General features: G+C 35.6%; 1 protein-coding gene across 1 annotated transcript in view; it reads right to left on the bottom strand.

Moving 5' to 3' along the window:
* syt7b (synaptotagmin VIIb) overlaps nucleotides 1-17,522 on the bottom strand; it is a gene marked incomplete at both ends in the record, with an annotated part of 96,861 nt that overhangs the window by 38,764 nt on the left and 40,575 nt on the right. The window contains 3 exons of the mRNA XM_079242376.1: nucleotides 6,120-6,254; nucleotides 7,859-7,938; nucleotides 17,322-17,425. Coding sequence (XP_079098502.1) covers nucleotides 6,120-6,254; nucleotides 7,859-7,938; nucleotides 17,322-17,425 — 319 coding nt within the window. The remainder of the gene's footprint in view (nucleotides 1-6,119; nucleotides 6,255-7,858; nucleotides 7,939-17,321; nucleotides 17,426-17,522) is intronic.

The raw sequence follows: 17,522 nt of genomic DNA on the forward strand, positions 1-17,522 counted from the left end.
TCTCTTACAAAACACACTTTGGAATTGTAACATGGTATAAACAGCATATCTCAGTTGTGTGGAAACCTTTTCCTCTACATGATGTATTGTTCCTGAGGTGAAATCAAGCAAGTGCATAGACAAATGAAAGGGGATACATAGAAAGGCAGCAACACATTAATGCAAGGATATCTTTCTTATATGAACATCTGAGCACAAAAAGTAAATATTGCAACTATGGTATGATCAACATTAGGAATAACTAAAAAGGTCAACTGACAAGCTCTACATTGCACATTATTTCTGGGTTTAAATGTAATGTTATCACAACTGACATCATGATAAATCAATGCATTGTGCTGGATTGATGTGCTCATAGATTTTGCTGTTCTGTCCAGTGTAATAAATCTGACAGAATTCACTCATTTGAAAAAAATCAGTGGTATTACAACACCAAGACATTTCCTCGTGGTGATTCTCTTCACTGCTTTATCTTCCTTTATTTTTCAGATACTGTAGATCTTTGCTGTCTTTTGTATGTGTCGGTACAGTACCACCTACAGTCATTCATACGCTCTGAGAATGAGATCTCTTTATTTACTGAATCCTATTGATTTAGAGGGTTATTTTCACATTCTTTCTTTCTTTTTGCTTGCAAGTCTGTTAAGGTGACTCTAAACCTTGAATGAAGTTTTTTTTTTTTTAATTAAGAGAAATTGAGGAGGGTGAAAGACAAAGACAGCACAAGAACAGAGAAGAATACTGAGTGAAGAGTGAAAGAGAGATTGAGACGCAGAAAAGAGGAGAGCTAATTGCCTGAAAATGGAAACCAATTCTAGAGGATAAAAGGAAAGGCATTTAGACCTAAAAGAAGTGAGTAGGGTTCAAGACACATAAATGACATGACTTTAAATTGTGATTAAAGTTTAGGTACTCATTTACTGCCAAGTTGCCCAGCAGGTATGTTTCATGCACGTAAAAGATTTATTTAAAAACTCACTAAACTTACAAAAATGACAACTCAATGCTTTTTAGTCAGCATTTGTTTTTTTTATTTTCTTTTGTTTTTTGAGACCTTCAATAGTGTTGAAGTAAACTGGAGCAAGCAAGGCCTGTGTGTATTTACTTTTTCTGAGACATTAGTGAGTTGGCAGAGGGCATAAACATACTATTAATGAATAAAGAAGTGATTTGTAGTCAAGGGACCTCAGTAGCTTTGCATTCACCAAAGAAAGCTTTTTTTAGAGGCAGACAGTTCCTCTTTCAGGCTTAGTTTTCAGCATCTTCACTGGTGGACTGAGAAAAATAACTCAATCCTTATCTGTGGAAGTGCATGCAGGAATTCAGTTCATGATACCTTTACAAACTCATGTCCGTGATGTCCACACCATGCTGCTTCTGTGCCCTTCATGCATTTCCCATGTCATCATGCCCTACTCACTTGCTAAACCGAAGGCCTCCGGCATGCATGTGGCTCTGGACCGTCTGCCAGCGCCCAGCCTTGCTGCCCCCTGACACCATGCTTCGAACGCTGTCACTGCGGCTTGGTCCCGCCCCTGTACCAGAGCAAGCGCCAACCCCGCTGTCACTGGCCCCCGGTGAGGGCCCTGCACCGCCCTGCCCACCCTTATCCACAGCCCCGCTGTTAGAAACAGAGGGGGGGATCATTGACAATGAAACACGGACGGACGGGAAAATCAAAGATCAAGAGAGGATACAAAAAAAAGGGGGGATAGACGTGAGACAGACGCACAAATTCACAGGGCCAGAGAGCAAAAGTAACAAAAATAAAGTTAGTTAAACTGATGACTTTATCCAGCCACAAATATACAGTCACACGTTCAGTAACTGGAAAACGCAACAGTCTCAAAAGAGACAACAGACAAAATAACTCACAAAGTTCATTTTAAACACTGTATATATTCCACTACAGCGGTTTGGTAGTGCTTAGATCACACAAGGTACATTGTAGAGTGAGAATGTTTCATATCTGAGAAAATTTGGCTACACACTGCATGTGCAACCTCCACAGTGTTACATGTAGGGAAATGGGCCCATTTCACTCTACACAGGAGAACCGAGAACTGATCTACCTGCTTCCTCGTTGCACTGGACTTCACAGGGTAATGATGCAGATCATCCTCAGGTTTTACAACTGCAGATGAAGGTATGAGAACAGAATCCTAATACCTGTAATCCTGCACACCTGAGGTACTTACAGCTAATGTGAATAAATACAATGTTTTACATCACCAGCAACAACTGTCTGCAAAAAAAAACAAAACAAAAAACACTACAAATAACCATTAAAAGTTTTCCTTGTTGCTGCAAACCCACCCCATCCAACCTGGATTTAACAGAGACGAGTACAGACGAAAGGCAGACTTCACTACAAGACCTTTGGAGAGAGGACACACCACATAACACATAGCTGCACAATTGTGGGGTGTCTGACAACATTTAGACACTGGGTATACCTTGACAGTAAAACAAATGACTTTTCACGGTGGGTTACAATCTGGAGACCAAAACTAATGTTGTCTTAGAAACTGTCCACAAAACCCAAACAGCTGTATCATCCTCTTGAAGAGGGTTACAATGCTTTTTATGTGCATGTGAGCTGTTTAAGGAAATTGGATATGGTTGACGAACGTGTCCAGACAGAAGTGATTAAATGATTTAATATTAGCTATTTAGAGTGGTGGGCTTACATCTCACAAAAACAGTTATTTAAATCATCGTTCATTGTGTTCAGTGTCTCAGAAGTACTGATAAAGATGTAGCGAAGTTACTGTGATTGTCCTCATTATGAGCTACAAGCTGCAGATGTCATTACTTGAAATATGGCAATACTTAGCGTGATGTGTTAACAGGAACAGGAATGTTGATTTGTTTTAAGTTCACTTTTGTTTTCATACATCGAGAGCCAATTATGTTGCATTTGACAACTGTAACAGTGGCAGCTAACGCTCAGAGAGTTGAGAGAAATTTATTCTTTCTGATACACACTGCTGCTAGGATTTAAGTGTGAAAATTAGTTTTGTCTGGGATAGTTTTTACTTTCATTTAAGAACGTTAATGTTAATGGGTTAACAATGAAAGTTATATTTGAAATTTGGGAAACAAATGCTCTTGCACTGTAATGTTTTGACAGAGGTAAGAAACAGATAAGTTACTCATCTGCAATCATGTATTTCAGAAACAACTGTTCTGAGTCTAATAGATGCCACTCAAGATTAAACACTTAAGTCAATATCATAATCCAGAGCAATCACAACAAACACTGTAATCACAGCTGTTCCCTGAATTTACAATATTTTCAACATCGCTGCTCAGACAGAGTAATTGATCACCCCGTGGTTTAGAAAGAGTCAAGTGAGTTGTAATTAGAGGAGATAAGAGAGAACAGGTTCACTAAATGCCTCAGTGATTGTGTGAGATGCATCTAAAAGATGGAGCGAAGGTTGATATGAAGCAGACGTTTTACCATCTAAACACTTAATTGCTCCGTTGTACACAAAGGAGATGGTGTCACTATTTTTGGAATCAAGCTTAGCAGACAAGACTCTGGAGGGCTATCAGGCAGCCTTACATCACTTTAGAGTACCATGAGCAGGAGTAGTGACAACAAGCAGAAAACAGAGCAAGTGACAGGATGATGTGAAATGGGAAACCATAATGGCAACAAATACACATATATATATATATATATATATATATATATATATATATATATATATATATATATATATATATATATATATATATATATATATATATATATTTTTACATTTACATATACTTATACATATATTAAAAGAAAAAAAAAATATATATGTATATGTATGTATATATATATATATATATATATATATATATATATATATATATATATATATATATATATATATATATATATATATATAATATACATACATTATACATATATACATATATACATATATATGTATATGTATATAAAGACTTTACAAAAACATACAATAACAACAAAAAAACTCCACTCACAATAGTGAAAAATAGACCCCCACCCACCCGCTCCACCTCCAACCACCCAAAAATAAATAGATCCATGAATAAGAACAGATTGACATTTTCAGAAATATGCAGATTTTTTTTTTCTGGATGCGAGTTAGATGAGAAGATTATATATAAGACTAGCTGCTCATGAGGTTTGGCATTGAAACTGGCACCATACCAGATCAGTAATTTAGTTGTAACAAAATCCATCTTCTAATACTTCTTTAAATCACAGGCTTTTGTTTTGTTCATCTCAACAAAGAGCTGAAATGCTTTCAATAAGCACAGCTCATCTGACCTTTGCTTGTAGAAAGGATGCTTCAAATAACTTTTAACAAAAACCAATTGTGATTTCAGTTGATTTTTTCAGGTTTAAAAAAAGATGTATTTGGTCATGTTTATGTAGGTATGATCATACTTGCTGTACTAAAAAATCTAATTGTCTGATAATGGCAAAACTACTTTTTTCAAACTGTGGCTGTCAGATTTTTTGATGTGAGACATTTTTTTCTGTGAAAAACAGCCCATTTTTAAGTCATGACAAATGATCCCAGCCGACAGGTAAAGTGAGTTACGTATCTACTACTAACACCACCCACACACCAGTTACATAGCATCCGTGAGGAAGAATAGTCTTCCTAATAAGCTCTTTAGACTCCATATTTCACAGGGTCAGCCCAAAGGATCTTTTGCCAGATCCTTTTGATTTCATAGATGTCCTTTGTTCCTGACTTCTCAGAAGCATTCTGGTGGCAAAACGGAGCCAACTAAATATGAGGCAAATTAACATCATTAAGATAAAGAAGATAAAGTCAGACAAAAATTCATTGAAAAAAATACAGCTATTATTTTTTTTCTTTGTAAAAAAAGTGTTCTGATTTTTCATATAAAAGGATATATAAAAGGAGAATCTTAGCGGCACTGGTAGACAGCATTTTACCTGTTTCAACAGTGGAAGGCCAGAAAGTATAGTTTCCTCTAGCCTTTAATAAAATAATCAATTTGTTGCATCTTCATATTTAATAAAAACCTACTGTATAAGAGTGGTGTTGACCCTCTTATCTAACTCTCTTCCAGAAAGCAAATGAGCGTGCTTCTTTAAATGTCAAACTTTTCTTTCAAAGTAATCTGCCTCTTTAAAACCTTTTAAAGGAAATTCAACAACAGTCAACCCTCCAGGAAAACTGGAATTGCTTATATTTTCTATAATTCAGCAACGTCTGTAACAGTATCCTGAGAAGTAGATTTGAACATTTGGTGATCAGAGGCTTGGCTGAGTAAATAAGGAAAATATTCATGTAAAAGAGTGAAATCGGCTCTGAGGGTTGTCCGTCTCCATGGTAACACTCCATGGGCTGCGGGTGAGAAGCAAAAAGAGTCTGGTGAGGCTAGCAGGGCTGTAGACAATGGGGCTGGCAAACATTTCAAGTTGTACACCATGTATGCTTTTTTTTTTATTTTACTGTAACAGCAAGGTAGTCATCAAAAGAAGGATTTTCTTAATAAAGTTTGTTCCCCCAAGTAATTTTTTCTCTGTTACAGTTTTATGTTTTCACATTAGATATACGAGTTAACTTGGCACAGTTTTGGCAAACAGAGACAATCTACAAGCAGTCATTTGAATAATGGACAAATTTCTGTCAATGTTTGGGATGTCCTCAGAATCATGGTTCTGCACACGCTATCAGGCACTGCACAGCCAGCAGTGCATACTAAACACCACGGCATGCCCAAATGCAGAAACATGAGGATTATAAGGGATGAGAGGAGACTTTTCTTCAAAGATAAGTGGCCAGACAGTATTACAAAATTGGGTTTTTTGGCTCGCTTTAGGCGATTAATGTGACCTTTTTACTGTTTAGAGTGATAAATTAATCAACCTCCAATTTAAGTTGAAGTATTTTGGTTTGCGGTTATTCATCAGAAAAGCAGCAAAAGACTTATTTACTGTGGAAGGCTAAATCATTGCCACTAGTTTCAAATTTCGTCAACATAACTAGCCACAGAGTGTCGAGAGAGTTTTCTAAGGTGTACACCAGCCCCTGTTCATTACAGCCCTGCCAAGACAGAGGGGTCCCTTACCAGCCGTGACTGAGACTCACTTGGGCGTGAGGCGGGGGTCTCCATAGGGAGCATAGGGAGACATGTTTAAGAGAAACTCCTTGGGTGGGTAGGAGCTCCATCTCTGCTGGACATTGCTGCTGTCATTGTTATTCCAAAAGTCTCTGTCTAGGTCACTGCAGCCAGAGAAAGAACAAAATGTGAGGCAGGTGAGAACAGCAAAACATCAGCAGCAGCAATGAAAAACATAAAACACGCAGATAATAATTTTAGAAAAGCTAAAGGGAGACTGGAGAAAGACTGGAGAAACTGGATAATAAAGATTTTCATAGAGCACTGATTCATCTAAACTGAGTTTTTACATAAGAAATATAGCCTATTAAAGTGTAATATGCTCATGTTAGTGAATCTTTTTAGCATGCACCTTAAAGCATGCTAAAAAGGTGTGTAAAAAGTAAAGTGTCTGTTTAAAACAGAAACCTACATGCAAGATCACTCAGAGATAAAAAAAAAAAAAAAAGTTAGTCTAAAACAGGTCACAAACATATTTGATAAGAAATGAGATAATATTCAAAATAACATTCTATGCGCCCTTACCAAATGCACATTTTATTTCAAATGATATAATTAGACTACTTAGTTTACAAAATATATCTACAGCTTCAACTGCCCCATTTACAAGTTTAAAATGCAAATAAAACAGAACACAATGATTTGAGGATAAAATTAGACTAAATTTAATAGAAAATGTTACAAAGACAGCATATAGAATATTTAAGAAAAAGTCTTTTGTAAGGATATATGGTCACTTTGACTTTAAATAACAAGGGCATCAAGAATCTGATTATAAAATGAAGCAATAATAATTTCCTGCCGGACACCTATTTAAACACGTAAGGCTGGATAAATAATAACAAATTATTCTAATCCTGTAAGATGGACACATCAGAACTTGAAATTCATTTCAAAAATATTGGTGTTATTTGAGCTAAAAAGAAAAGTGAACATTTGCTTATAAATATGAGTTATTTAAAAGTTAGCATCCATGAAGGTGTAAAGGTGCATTGGTGCACATGACATGACTAACTTTCTTATCAACTGAATGATATAAAGAGCTTTTGGAGCAACATGATCCGACTCATTGCCAAACCACAACATGCATCTATACCATTAAAAGTTAAAGGGTCTAAAGCCTCAAAAGTCCAGTTCTTACACATACTGATAACATTGGGAACTTCAGGGGGAAAAAAGGAGAATAAAATGTGCCTTGGAACAATTTGGGCTACGAGAACCAGAAATTGCAAGAAAGAAGAATGGAAAAGCGATCCAATTTCTGCCCGAAGAGTTTTCTTTCTACATGAAAACTTTAAATGGCACTTTTTGTTTTACAGTTAAAATCATAAACCAGCCTTTTTCTAGACATTTGACTTAGTCTACAAATGTTTTTGTAAAACGGATGATGTCAGGCTGTTGTTGAATACATGAATTCTTTTCTAAAACTGCAAGTTGAACATAATCCAACCTCTGATTTACCTAAATAAAATACATGTTGTCTATAAAGACAGGGATTTTAGGACATTACAAGTCATCTGCTTTGATAAAATGATGCATATTCTATTAAAACACTGTTTTGAGATCATCATTTCATGGTGGACATTCTACCCCATGCTGGAAGCTACGAGAATAGCTTTACAGTCAGAAAATGCTGTTAAAATGTGACACTGTCAACACATCATAGATCATTTCCATGGGCTTCCATTACTTCCTTCCTGACACCTACTTGATGGCTTTATTTTCCCCTCGACCTCTCAAAGAATCTGGAGAGCTGGCAGCCTCCACCCCCGGCTTATTCCTCTTCCCCTGCAAACACATGAGCCATAGACACAAAGAAACATGAAGGGGACAGATGTTAAAATATTGTCTTGTGCTTTGTCTACAAAAACATGTTTTCAAGTGAGGTGTGCATTGTGCAGTCTTTGGCGCAGCATCAGCTTCCAACATGTGTCATATATGATAAATGAGGAAAGTGAAACAGTTTTGGTTTGATGCCAGAGCTACAGCCAGCTCTGAGGATCAGACAAGCAGAGGGACCATTCTTCTCAGGTGAGATACAAAAACACACTCAGATACAATGCACACGCACAAACATATCTCAACACAAAAGGAAAGAACACACTTAGAAAAACCAACTGCAGATCAACCTTAGAGACATGAGACTGTGATCATCTACAGCTCTGTAAAGTGTATTTAAATTCAAATTGTCTGTGAAACCCTAAAAAGAGATATAATAAAATGCTTTAATACATCAAGCGTTCACGTACTAATTCTAATATTTTTTTCCAGTATAGGAAGCTACTAAAAATAAAGTTAAACTCAAACTGGCTTAATTAATCAGCTTTCTTAGTGCAGTAACATGTTACAGTCAAGTTCCATGACAAATCTTCTGTTCTCTATCCGTATGAATGAATGTAAGTAATAATGCAATTACTGTTCGACATTGCCTAACAATGTATGACACCTCCCATGCAGCGCTATTATCAGTCAGTGAAATCGCGTACTGAAAGGTTGTGGGTGTATGCAATTAAGTCATGACATCTAGTATAAATTTATTGTTATAAAACGGAGACAATGACACCAGATATCAAGCAAAAACATACATAGAAAGACAGAAATACATATCAACAATTAAAAAAAGGATTATATAACAAAACACTGCTTTGACAGAAAACAGGATTATTGTGAGGGTTCCACATGAATTTCTATTTCTTTACACAGTCTGTGCAACATTTATGGGGGTGGCGCTTTTAACAGAACATACAGTAGTTGTAATTACTGACCTCTGTGTTTTATTGAACTTCATATTCATTGAGCTTTTCAGGGTTATAACACTGAACTCTTTCACTGAGTCACTGAGACCGTCTGCTGTTATGCAACACGTTTCTATTGCAACCTCACAATAAGGACATAAAGAGCACACATTCCCAAAACAAAACAAGACAAGATCTCAAACTCTGGTTAGACAAAATCAGACAAACAACATCTTCAAGAGAAAATTTCATTAACAAGTTACACAAGAGCTGGAGCACATTTTGGAGTTCAGTCTCATGATTCAGCTATAGCTATCTGTTGTTGATATTAATTATCTATCTTGTGAAAATGTCATTTAATAAGTCACTTTTTTTGGACAAATACTATGCAAAACCATTTTTGGCTATATAAAAACAGATAATCATTTGAAACAACACTGTCCTCCTATATGGGTGGTTTGTGCATACAGGCCAAAATGACCTGCAACTGTGTTCAAAGAATGTCCCTAATGGTCATTAGAACAATTATATAAATTAAAGCTAAACTAAAGGAAACTGGACTTATTTTTCTTGGTGCTCCAATAAGATTATCTACAAATAAAGAAAATAAGTCCAATTTCTTTATTTAAGGACTTAGGTTTACCATGACCTTAGTGTCATGAAAATCCCACATTAAAAACCAAAAGCAGTATCAGTGATGGCAGAATGTTGGTTGTGGTATTAAGAAGAAAATATACTTTTGTCTGCAATAAACTGACGACCTGTCCAGGCTCTACAGTGCCCCTAATCCTTGGGGGTTTAGGATTTGGAACAGCTTTGTTTTTACTTCTGTGTTTGATCTATTGTTCCCTAAAGGGTCCTAAAAAGATAGAAGTATATTGCCACTGTGGTGAGAATGAACTGTAAACCAGCTGAAACTCACTCATGTCAGTTTGGATCATGTTGCAAAGACATTTAAAATTGTTGCATGTACGTGAATGTATTTATATCACTACAGGAACATTTTTTTGCCTTTTCAACTAGTTTTGATTGAGGTCTACTTCAGTTCTTAAATGTACTCCTTTTGATTTTTTGAGTAGCATTCAATGGCTGTAGAGATTCAGTGTATTAAGATGCCATAACATTTCACGGTGACGTGGGAAAAAAGTTCAGCGGTAGGGAAAATTTGTCAGTCTAAATCCTGTCAGTAAAGTATGAACCATCTCTGGGACATCAGGGTTTGAGCTCCAACCAAGTTTCCCATTCAGACTCTCTACTTTTTTGTCACTTTGTGATTCAGACAGCAATTTCAATGACAATCCTTGCCAATATTGGCAAGGATTAAAACTGGTTGCTATATAATTTTTTTTCATCAGTACAAAATAAGTGGTCTATGGTGCTTTTTAACAATTTAAATACATATACATATGTCTCATACATACATTTTTACAGTGCTAATTATGATGCAGTATAAGTGAATTTTGTATTGCTTTTCCTTTAGAGTCATAACAATGATAAGCATATTGGGGGCAATGTGGGGATTCAGTCGAAAATAAACCTCTGGTCTTTTGATTGGAGGACAAACACTTCAATAACAGAATCACAACTGCACTTCATCCAGCCAGAACACATTTGCTTCACAAGTTTGTAATTTAGCCACTGTTCATAATAATGGGATAGAAAACAACTGAAAGCAGCTATTTAAGGGGTTGATATTAAAGTGGTTGCTTTCACTAAAAATTGTCATTTTTTTCATCAGTGTGTCACTAACAGCATTGCATAAGAAACATTCTTGATTAACAGTATAGTGCACGTGCACATTGTGTTGGTACGTCTTGCAGTCTGGGTTGGTGTATGTGGCCGGTTCATATCATCGGATGCAAACAATCAACAATTCATTTTCACACATGGATGCATTTCCCTCTCCAGCTAACCATAACTGCATGCTTTTGAACCATAAGAAGGCACTAAGAAGAATCACACAAATATGACCAGAATTTACAATGTAAACCTTCAAGATCATTATGTTGTGACATCGCAAACCAACAAGACCCCGTGCTTTGAGAACATTCTAAAACAAGGTTGGTGTGACATCAGGATTTGCTGAGCTGAATAAAACTGTCTTCATTAAATTATTTATGTAAGTGAATAAAATCTCTGAGGAGCGACTGTCAAAGGTTTTCCAGTGACAAAAGTGACAATATGCAGGTTTACAAAGACAAGCACCCACACAAACCAAGTCAGTAGATTATAAAACTTGTTAAGAATGCATGGAGAGATTCCACAGAAAGATTTTAATTAAACAATAAGCTGTATAAATGACAATAATATTTAATTACGCTTTAAAACTTGTTACCAGTCCCTCCATAGAGAGTTATTAATGTCATTTATTCAAGGGCTGTCTGTTATGAAATATGGAAAGCACACTTAGCTATTGTTTCCTCATTTAAAGACAAAAAAGTCATTTGCTTATCCAAATTGCCCATATTACAGCTGCAAAACACAACTTCCTGTATGTTTTCTCTTGAAATCACTTTTACTTTTACAGAAAAACTGGAACAGAGAAAATATAAAGAATATGACTTTTAAAAAATGATGTTACTGCTATAGCCAGAACTCTTTCAGTTCTTGTAATAATAAAAATTAAAAAACATGTTTCTTGTTAATGTTAATATTTATTTTCACAAGGTTAACTTGTTGCTGACTCTGATGACTTGTGGAGTTGTTTCTTGCAATGTGAAATACTGAACTAATGTGCAATAAATGTGATGCTTAAAAATGATGTAAAGCAGCCTGGTGCCTGCAGGCTTTCTGACATGGCACAGAGCAGAATGTTTATTTTAATTCAGCTTTCATAGTCCTGAAGACAGGTGGCCTCTTTATGTATTCTACTGCATCTATCTCTAATGCATCCGCAATAAACTATCTTTTATCATGCCACGTCCCATATTTCTAGCTCACTCACACAAACATTGTCAGTAGAGAGCAAAGCTTTGGTCCTGACCCGATCTGTACCTGGTACATCCAGCCACTACCCTGTAAACACATGCAGAATAATATTAGATTCTGGGACTGAGAGTCGGGTAAATTTCTAAGAGTCAAGAATATACTATCAAGTGCAGCTCATCAATCATTAAAGGGAATCATAAAATCTTCAGGAGGCTGGAGAGAAGAGGGTGGAGAAGGTACAACGTTGAGAGTGTGGGAGGATGTGAAAAACACATGGAGAAACAGAAGCATCTGAGTGCAATGACAGAGTGAAGGGAAAAGTGAGAAACAGAAAAAGACAAGATAGAAGTAGCTTGAAAGGGAATATAGAATAATAAAACTGTGCAACAGATGATAAAGATATTGCATGAGATGAGTTGGACAGACAGTGATTCTCCTTTTTAAGAGCAGCATGGGCATCTCATTTCTGTCATTGTGTTTGTCACACACCTGGATGTTCAACAACAAAACCTAGCACACCTGTGCTCTTGCCTGTCTGTGCACCTCTGTGACTGTTCCTGCATCTGTACTCACTTCCCTCCTCCTCTCCCTTTTTCTCTGCCATGAAATGATTTATTCTGAGAGGATAAACTGCTTTATCTTTTCAGGAGATTGGTTGTTAATCCCCTTTTAATATACACAGTTTGGACACTATCTCACCTAAGAATGCTTATTAGCTAAACTGGGCCATAGCGCAGAATGCTGGAGCTTTACCTTTAATGCTACAAAATGGTAAAATAATTTCAAAACTAGTTCTGAAATCCAAAATCATTGCACACTTGCATTTGCTTTTTGAAATTGCAACACCCTAATATTTTGAACTATGTGAAATAGTAATACATGCTGAAGCGTGGTCTGGGGAGCCAAAACTGTAACTGGCGCATGCACATGTTTTCTTTGCAAACTGACACATGCTTGCATTCATATTAGCCCCATCTCACCAAATATTCACCAAAGACTGTCCACTTGTTTCAGTGTCAGTTGCACTTAATTACAGTTAGACAGAATGAAATACACGGCCAGGTTTACATATTAATGAAAGCATACATAGATCAGGAAAAAAATACAAATGATTTAACAAACATTAATAAATACATGGTTACAAGCTGGTATCACATGTCATAGTATCACATCGGATTGCCTCACAAACCTTCCCAAAAGACAATGGAAAATTATTACAAAACCATATTTTATGTTGATTAGATTAAGTTATATTCAGTAAACATATCATTTCATCCATTGCACTTAGTTAAAACACTGAGTTTGGACATATTCACCTATTTCCATTGTCTTGTGAGACTAAGAGAAAAGTTATATGAGCATGATTTTTTTTAGCTCATTGAAGTGGACGCGTAGACTTGTTTCATTTTCTAAATTTTTGAGGCATCAGTTTGTGTGTTTGTTTTTTTTAAAGAAGTGCAACAACTTCAGACTACAGGGGTACTAAAAATAATGCAGTGTAATGCTTTGTATACAATTCAATAAAAAAAATCTGTCGTAGATTTACTTAATATTTCAAGATTAACTATATAAAATCACATAGTGCAGGTACAGTTTTCTTTTATTCCCTTTTGTGTAAATTTTTTAAAGGAGTGACCTCTTGTAATGTACATGACTCGCAATCACTTCAGTGAAAAATGTATTTATTTCAATTATACACTTCAGGACTGAAATAACTCAAGTATCTCTCCAACTGATTTTTATACATGTTGAAGCTGTCCTGCCAATTAAAAAAAAAAACACATACAAGTGTTTTTTCTGTATTTAGCCTAACCAATTACATAAATGATTTAATATAATGAAGTTGCAGGCTTAAAAAAAAGACCTTTTCCAAACAGGTTTTGTTATAAATAGAAAGGTTTTCTAGAGAAAAATGTCCTAAAACCAGACCCCTCTCTGTTTTTTCCGTCTGGCTCAGCCCATGCTATAGTGGATCAGCTAGAGGGTCCATGACAAATAAACTACCTGCATGTGAACACAGCCAGAAGTGAAGAGATGTTGTGCTGTTGACTGAATACAAAACTGTGCATATGTGCAAGGACAACTTTGTTTTTTTTTTTCCCACAAAGCTTCCGTTGTTGCAGGGTGGCCGGCAGTCATTGCAAACAAATGGTTTGCAAATTAATATTAAGTTTCAGTCTGTTATAAATGTCTATTACAATATTTTTGTTCACCTAAAAATTTGATGTTTTGTCATAAATAATCCTGAGCTGTGCATCACATCCAGATGTAAATACCTGGAAATAAAAGCTGAAATGCTGATATTTTGTCTGATATGAAACTATTAATAGCAACCCAAATGTTTGCAGTCTACAACAAAAATAAAAAAAACTGGCCTCATCATTGAAATACTTCATAATACATAACAATACTAAAATCTTTGCATTTGTGTGTTCACCAAAAGAATAATGTCTTTCACAATAATTATCTTTCACAATATCATAAATCCACAAAACATATTACTTTTGTAAACAAATTTGGGTTAAATGCCAACAAACATTTTGTGTTTATTTTCTGCTTCAGTTAACATTTTTTTTAACATCTTGTGTATTTCACTGAGTGGGATTCAGAGCTGATACCACTCCACTGAGGTGTGCTACACTGCATGAGGGGTGGCTGCTCGACCACATGAGCTAAACACCACCCTTTGTGAATGTTTAGCTACAAGATAACCTCTTTTTTCCTTTCTCTCTGGTCTTTTTCATTTTTGATGCGTAACACTTGTGACAGTTTAGCACGTGAATTCCCCTGCAGGTAGAACAGTGGTAAATTAGCTAATCAAGACAAATATGTTTAAGATTGTTTTGTTTATTAAGGACTGATAAAGTTGATAAAGATTATGAAAGAGACACAACAGTGACTTTAAGGTCAAGAGGGAGAAGGAAAAGGAACTGTTCATGACAAGGACATAAAGACAAAGTGACAAATAGATAAATCCAAACAGACTGGAAAAGGAGAGTGACACAAAAACAAAGAAAACTTCAAAGTACACAAAGAGAGATCTGGTTTGTTTGTCAGGATTAAGCAACTGGAAATGTTTCATTATTTAATATACTGTAGATGTTTTACATCTACAGTATATTTTAACTTTCAGCTTTTGTACATTTCATGATCAGCTGTCCAGAACAGAAGAGGGGAAAGCAGGACAGAGTTGGAAATGCCAGCAGATTACAGTGTATAGGAGGAAAAACAGTAGCTTCAACAGTCAGCAGCTCAGAGTCGTGCTCATTAACATATGAATCATTAGTGTGGTGCTGGAGGCAAACAGCCATGATGCACAAAGCTCTGAATACACAAAATCGTGTGCAAAGAGGGCAGTAATGTCGTCTGTCATGGCCAAACATATAATCTCTCGCTATAGAAAGGAAGGCACAACAACACATACCTCATTCAATTCAAGGCCAGGGCACGTTCAACAGGAAAGCTTGACTTCCCACACAAGTACAGTATATTTCATATTCACTGCAGTTTGTTCAAAAACATGTAAGAAAACAGCAAAATTGAGGGTAAAACATGGACTTATGAAAGAAAAATAAGTTTGTATATAAGAAATTAATGTGAAACATCACTTGCTAAGTCTCTAGCAAACTTTAGAATGAAAAAACATTAAAGCTACTGTGGAGAATTTCAGATTAAATATCGACATATTTTCAATATCAGCACAGAGCACTGAGCTTCGTTTTTATCTCAAGGAGTAAAAGTTATTCTTGGAAACTTAAGTTTTCTACTAAAAATTCAGGTTTTATTGCAACAGTTTTCACTTGCTCCGTCATTGGGGCATATCATTCTTTGCATATATAAATCAGGCTTCATGTACATTTTCTACAGAAAAATATCATATTTCTGTAAATCAAATTTCCAGATCTCTTAGTTGACTTTTTATGGTGATGGCCTGAGTGGTCTTGTTTGGGGGTAGCCCTTTGTGTAGAGGCTCCCTGAGAATATTGTTTCCTTATCTGGTGCACATCTGGTACATTGTAAATTGTTTTATAATGCTGCGATGGACTGGCGAGCTGTCCAGGGTGTACCCTGCCTGTCGCCCAAAGCCAGCTGGGATAGGCTCCAGCTTCCCCGCGACCCTGAATTGGATTAAGCGGTTTAGAAAATGAATGAATGAATGAATGAATGTTTTATAATGTAAAGCACTTTGTATTGTTTTTAAGCACGAAAAGTACTATACAAATAAAGTTTGATTTGATTTGATTTTAGGTACAGTTATCTTAAAGTTTTCCAAATGAATTTAAGATCAGAATGGATTTTTAAATTAACATGTATATGTGTCTTATATTGTCTTACATTGTGATCATGTGGGCTATTATGCATCAAATACAGTATGTGTCAGACAATGTCTACATACTGTAGGTTTTTTAATTCAACTATGAACAGATCAATGCATGGCAATGAATAGTGTCAAAGCGAAAACTGATTTATTGTTGTCAGAATACTAGTGTATTTCCTGACATAATGAGTTAGGCATATTCGATCATATTATTTTTTAATTACCATCTAATATCTTTGTTATGTAGAAATTTAAAAAAAAAAAAGTGTAATAAAAAGTTAATTTAAAAAAAGTTAGATCTTGTTTTTTCATAGTGTCCACAGACTCAATAATCACTGTAACTGTAGACATTTGTCAAGCTCAAGCTAATCTTAAAACACACTTTCCTACACATGGTTGGGGCCGTTGGACCAGATTAATTAATAAGTAATTTTTTATTCTTTACTGGGGATGGACTTGAAATCATTCATTTAAGTGTTAAAAAACGCAAATACATCAAGAGATGTCTTCATAATGACTTGGTCTATCTTTTATAGATAATATATGTGAAAATGACTCTTCTTATTTAATTAGTTAACTTTATTAAATTCATATTTATCTCTCAAACAATAAAAAAAAACCATGGAAACAAAGACTCTTCTCCATGCACTTTTCTTTCTTTTTTTTTTTTTTAAAATACTTATTAATGCAATAAAATTCTCTTCTCAAATTCCATAGATTTACATATGTTCAAGACCTAAAGATTAAAATATTGCTTGCACTTGTATTATCTTCAATTTAAAGGATGGGAAGGACATGAAAGGCATCATATTGATCTTCACATTGTGCCTAGGTGATAGGGGAAATAAAGGAGCCGCCTGTTGTGAAATAGTGTAAAACAGGGATGTTTAGTTCCAGTCCAAAAAGGTTACTATCCTGCATGTTTCAGATTTCTCTCTGCTCCAGTACATCTGATTAAAATGAAATGTCTTTCTCCAACAGTTTGTATTGTTCTGCACAAACATGAATGTAAATAAGGTATGATCACTCAATTTCCATAGCAAAAGTGAAACTATTACAGCATAATGACTCCTTCTTTTCTAAAAGTTCAGCCTCAATGTATTCTTTTTAGTTTTCCCTTTAAAATTAAAACACATTTCCAAGTGACAGGGTAGTTAAAGTATATATCAATACTGAAATATGTAACTTACCAGTTTACGCTGACACCAGGTGCAGACGCCACACAGAACTACCAGCCAAACAGCACAAACTATGAATGCAACAGACAGCAGGAATACACTGAGAGACACTGAGCCTGAGGAGGAGAGACAAAGACAGAGAAGAGAGAGACAGAGATACACAAAGACGAGGGCATTAGTGCATTTAATGTAACACTTGACCTGTTGAGGTTC

Source organism: Telmatherina bonti (genome assembly GCF_933228915.1).
Source record: "Telmatherina bonti genome assembly, chromosome: 1".
Lineage (NCBI taxonomy): Eukaryota > Metazoa > Chordata > Actinopteri > Atheriniformes > Telmatherinidae > Telmatherina > Telmatherina bonti.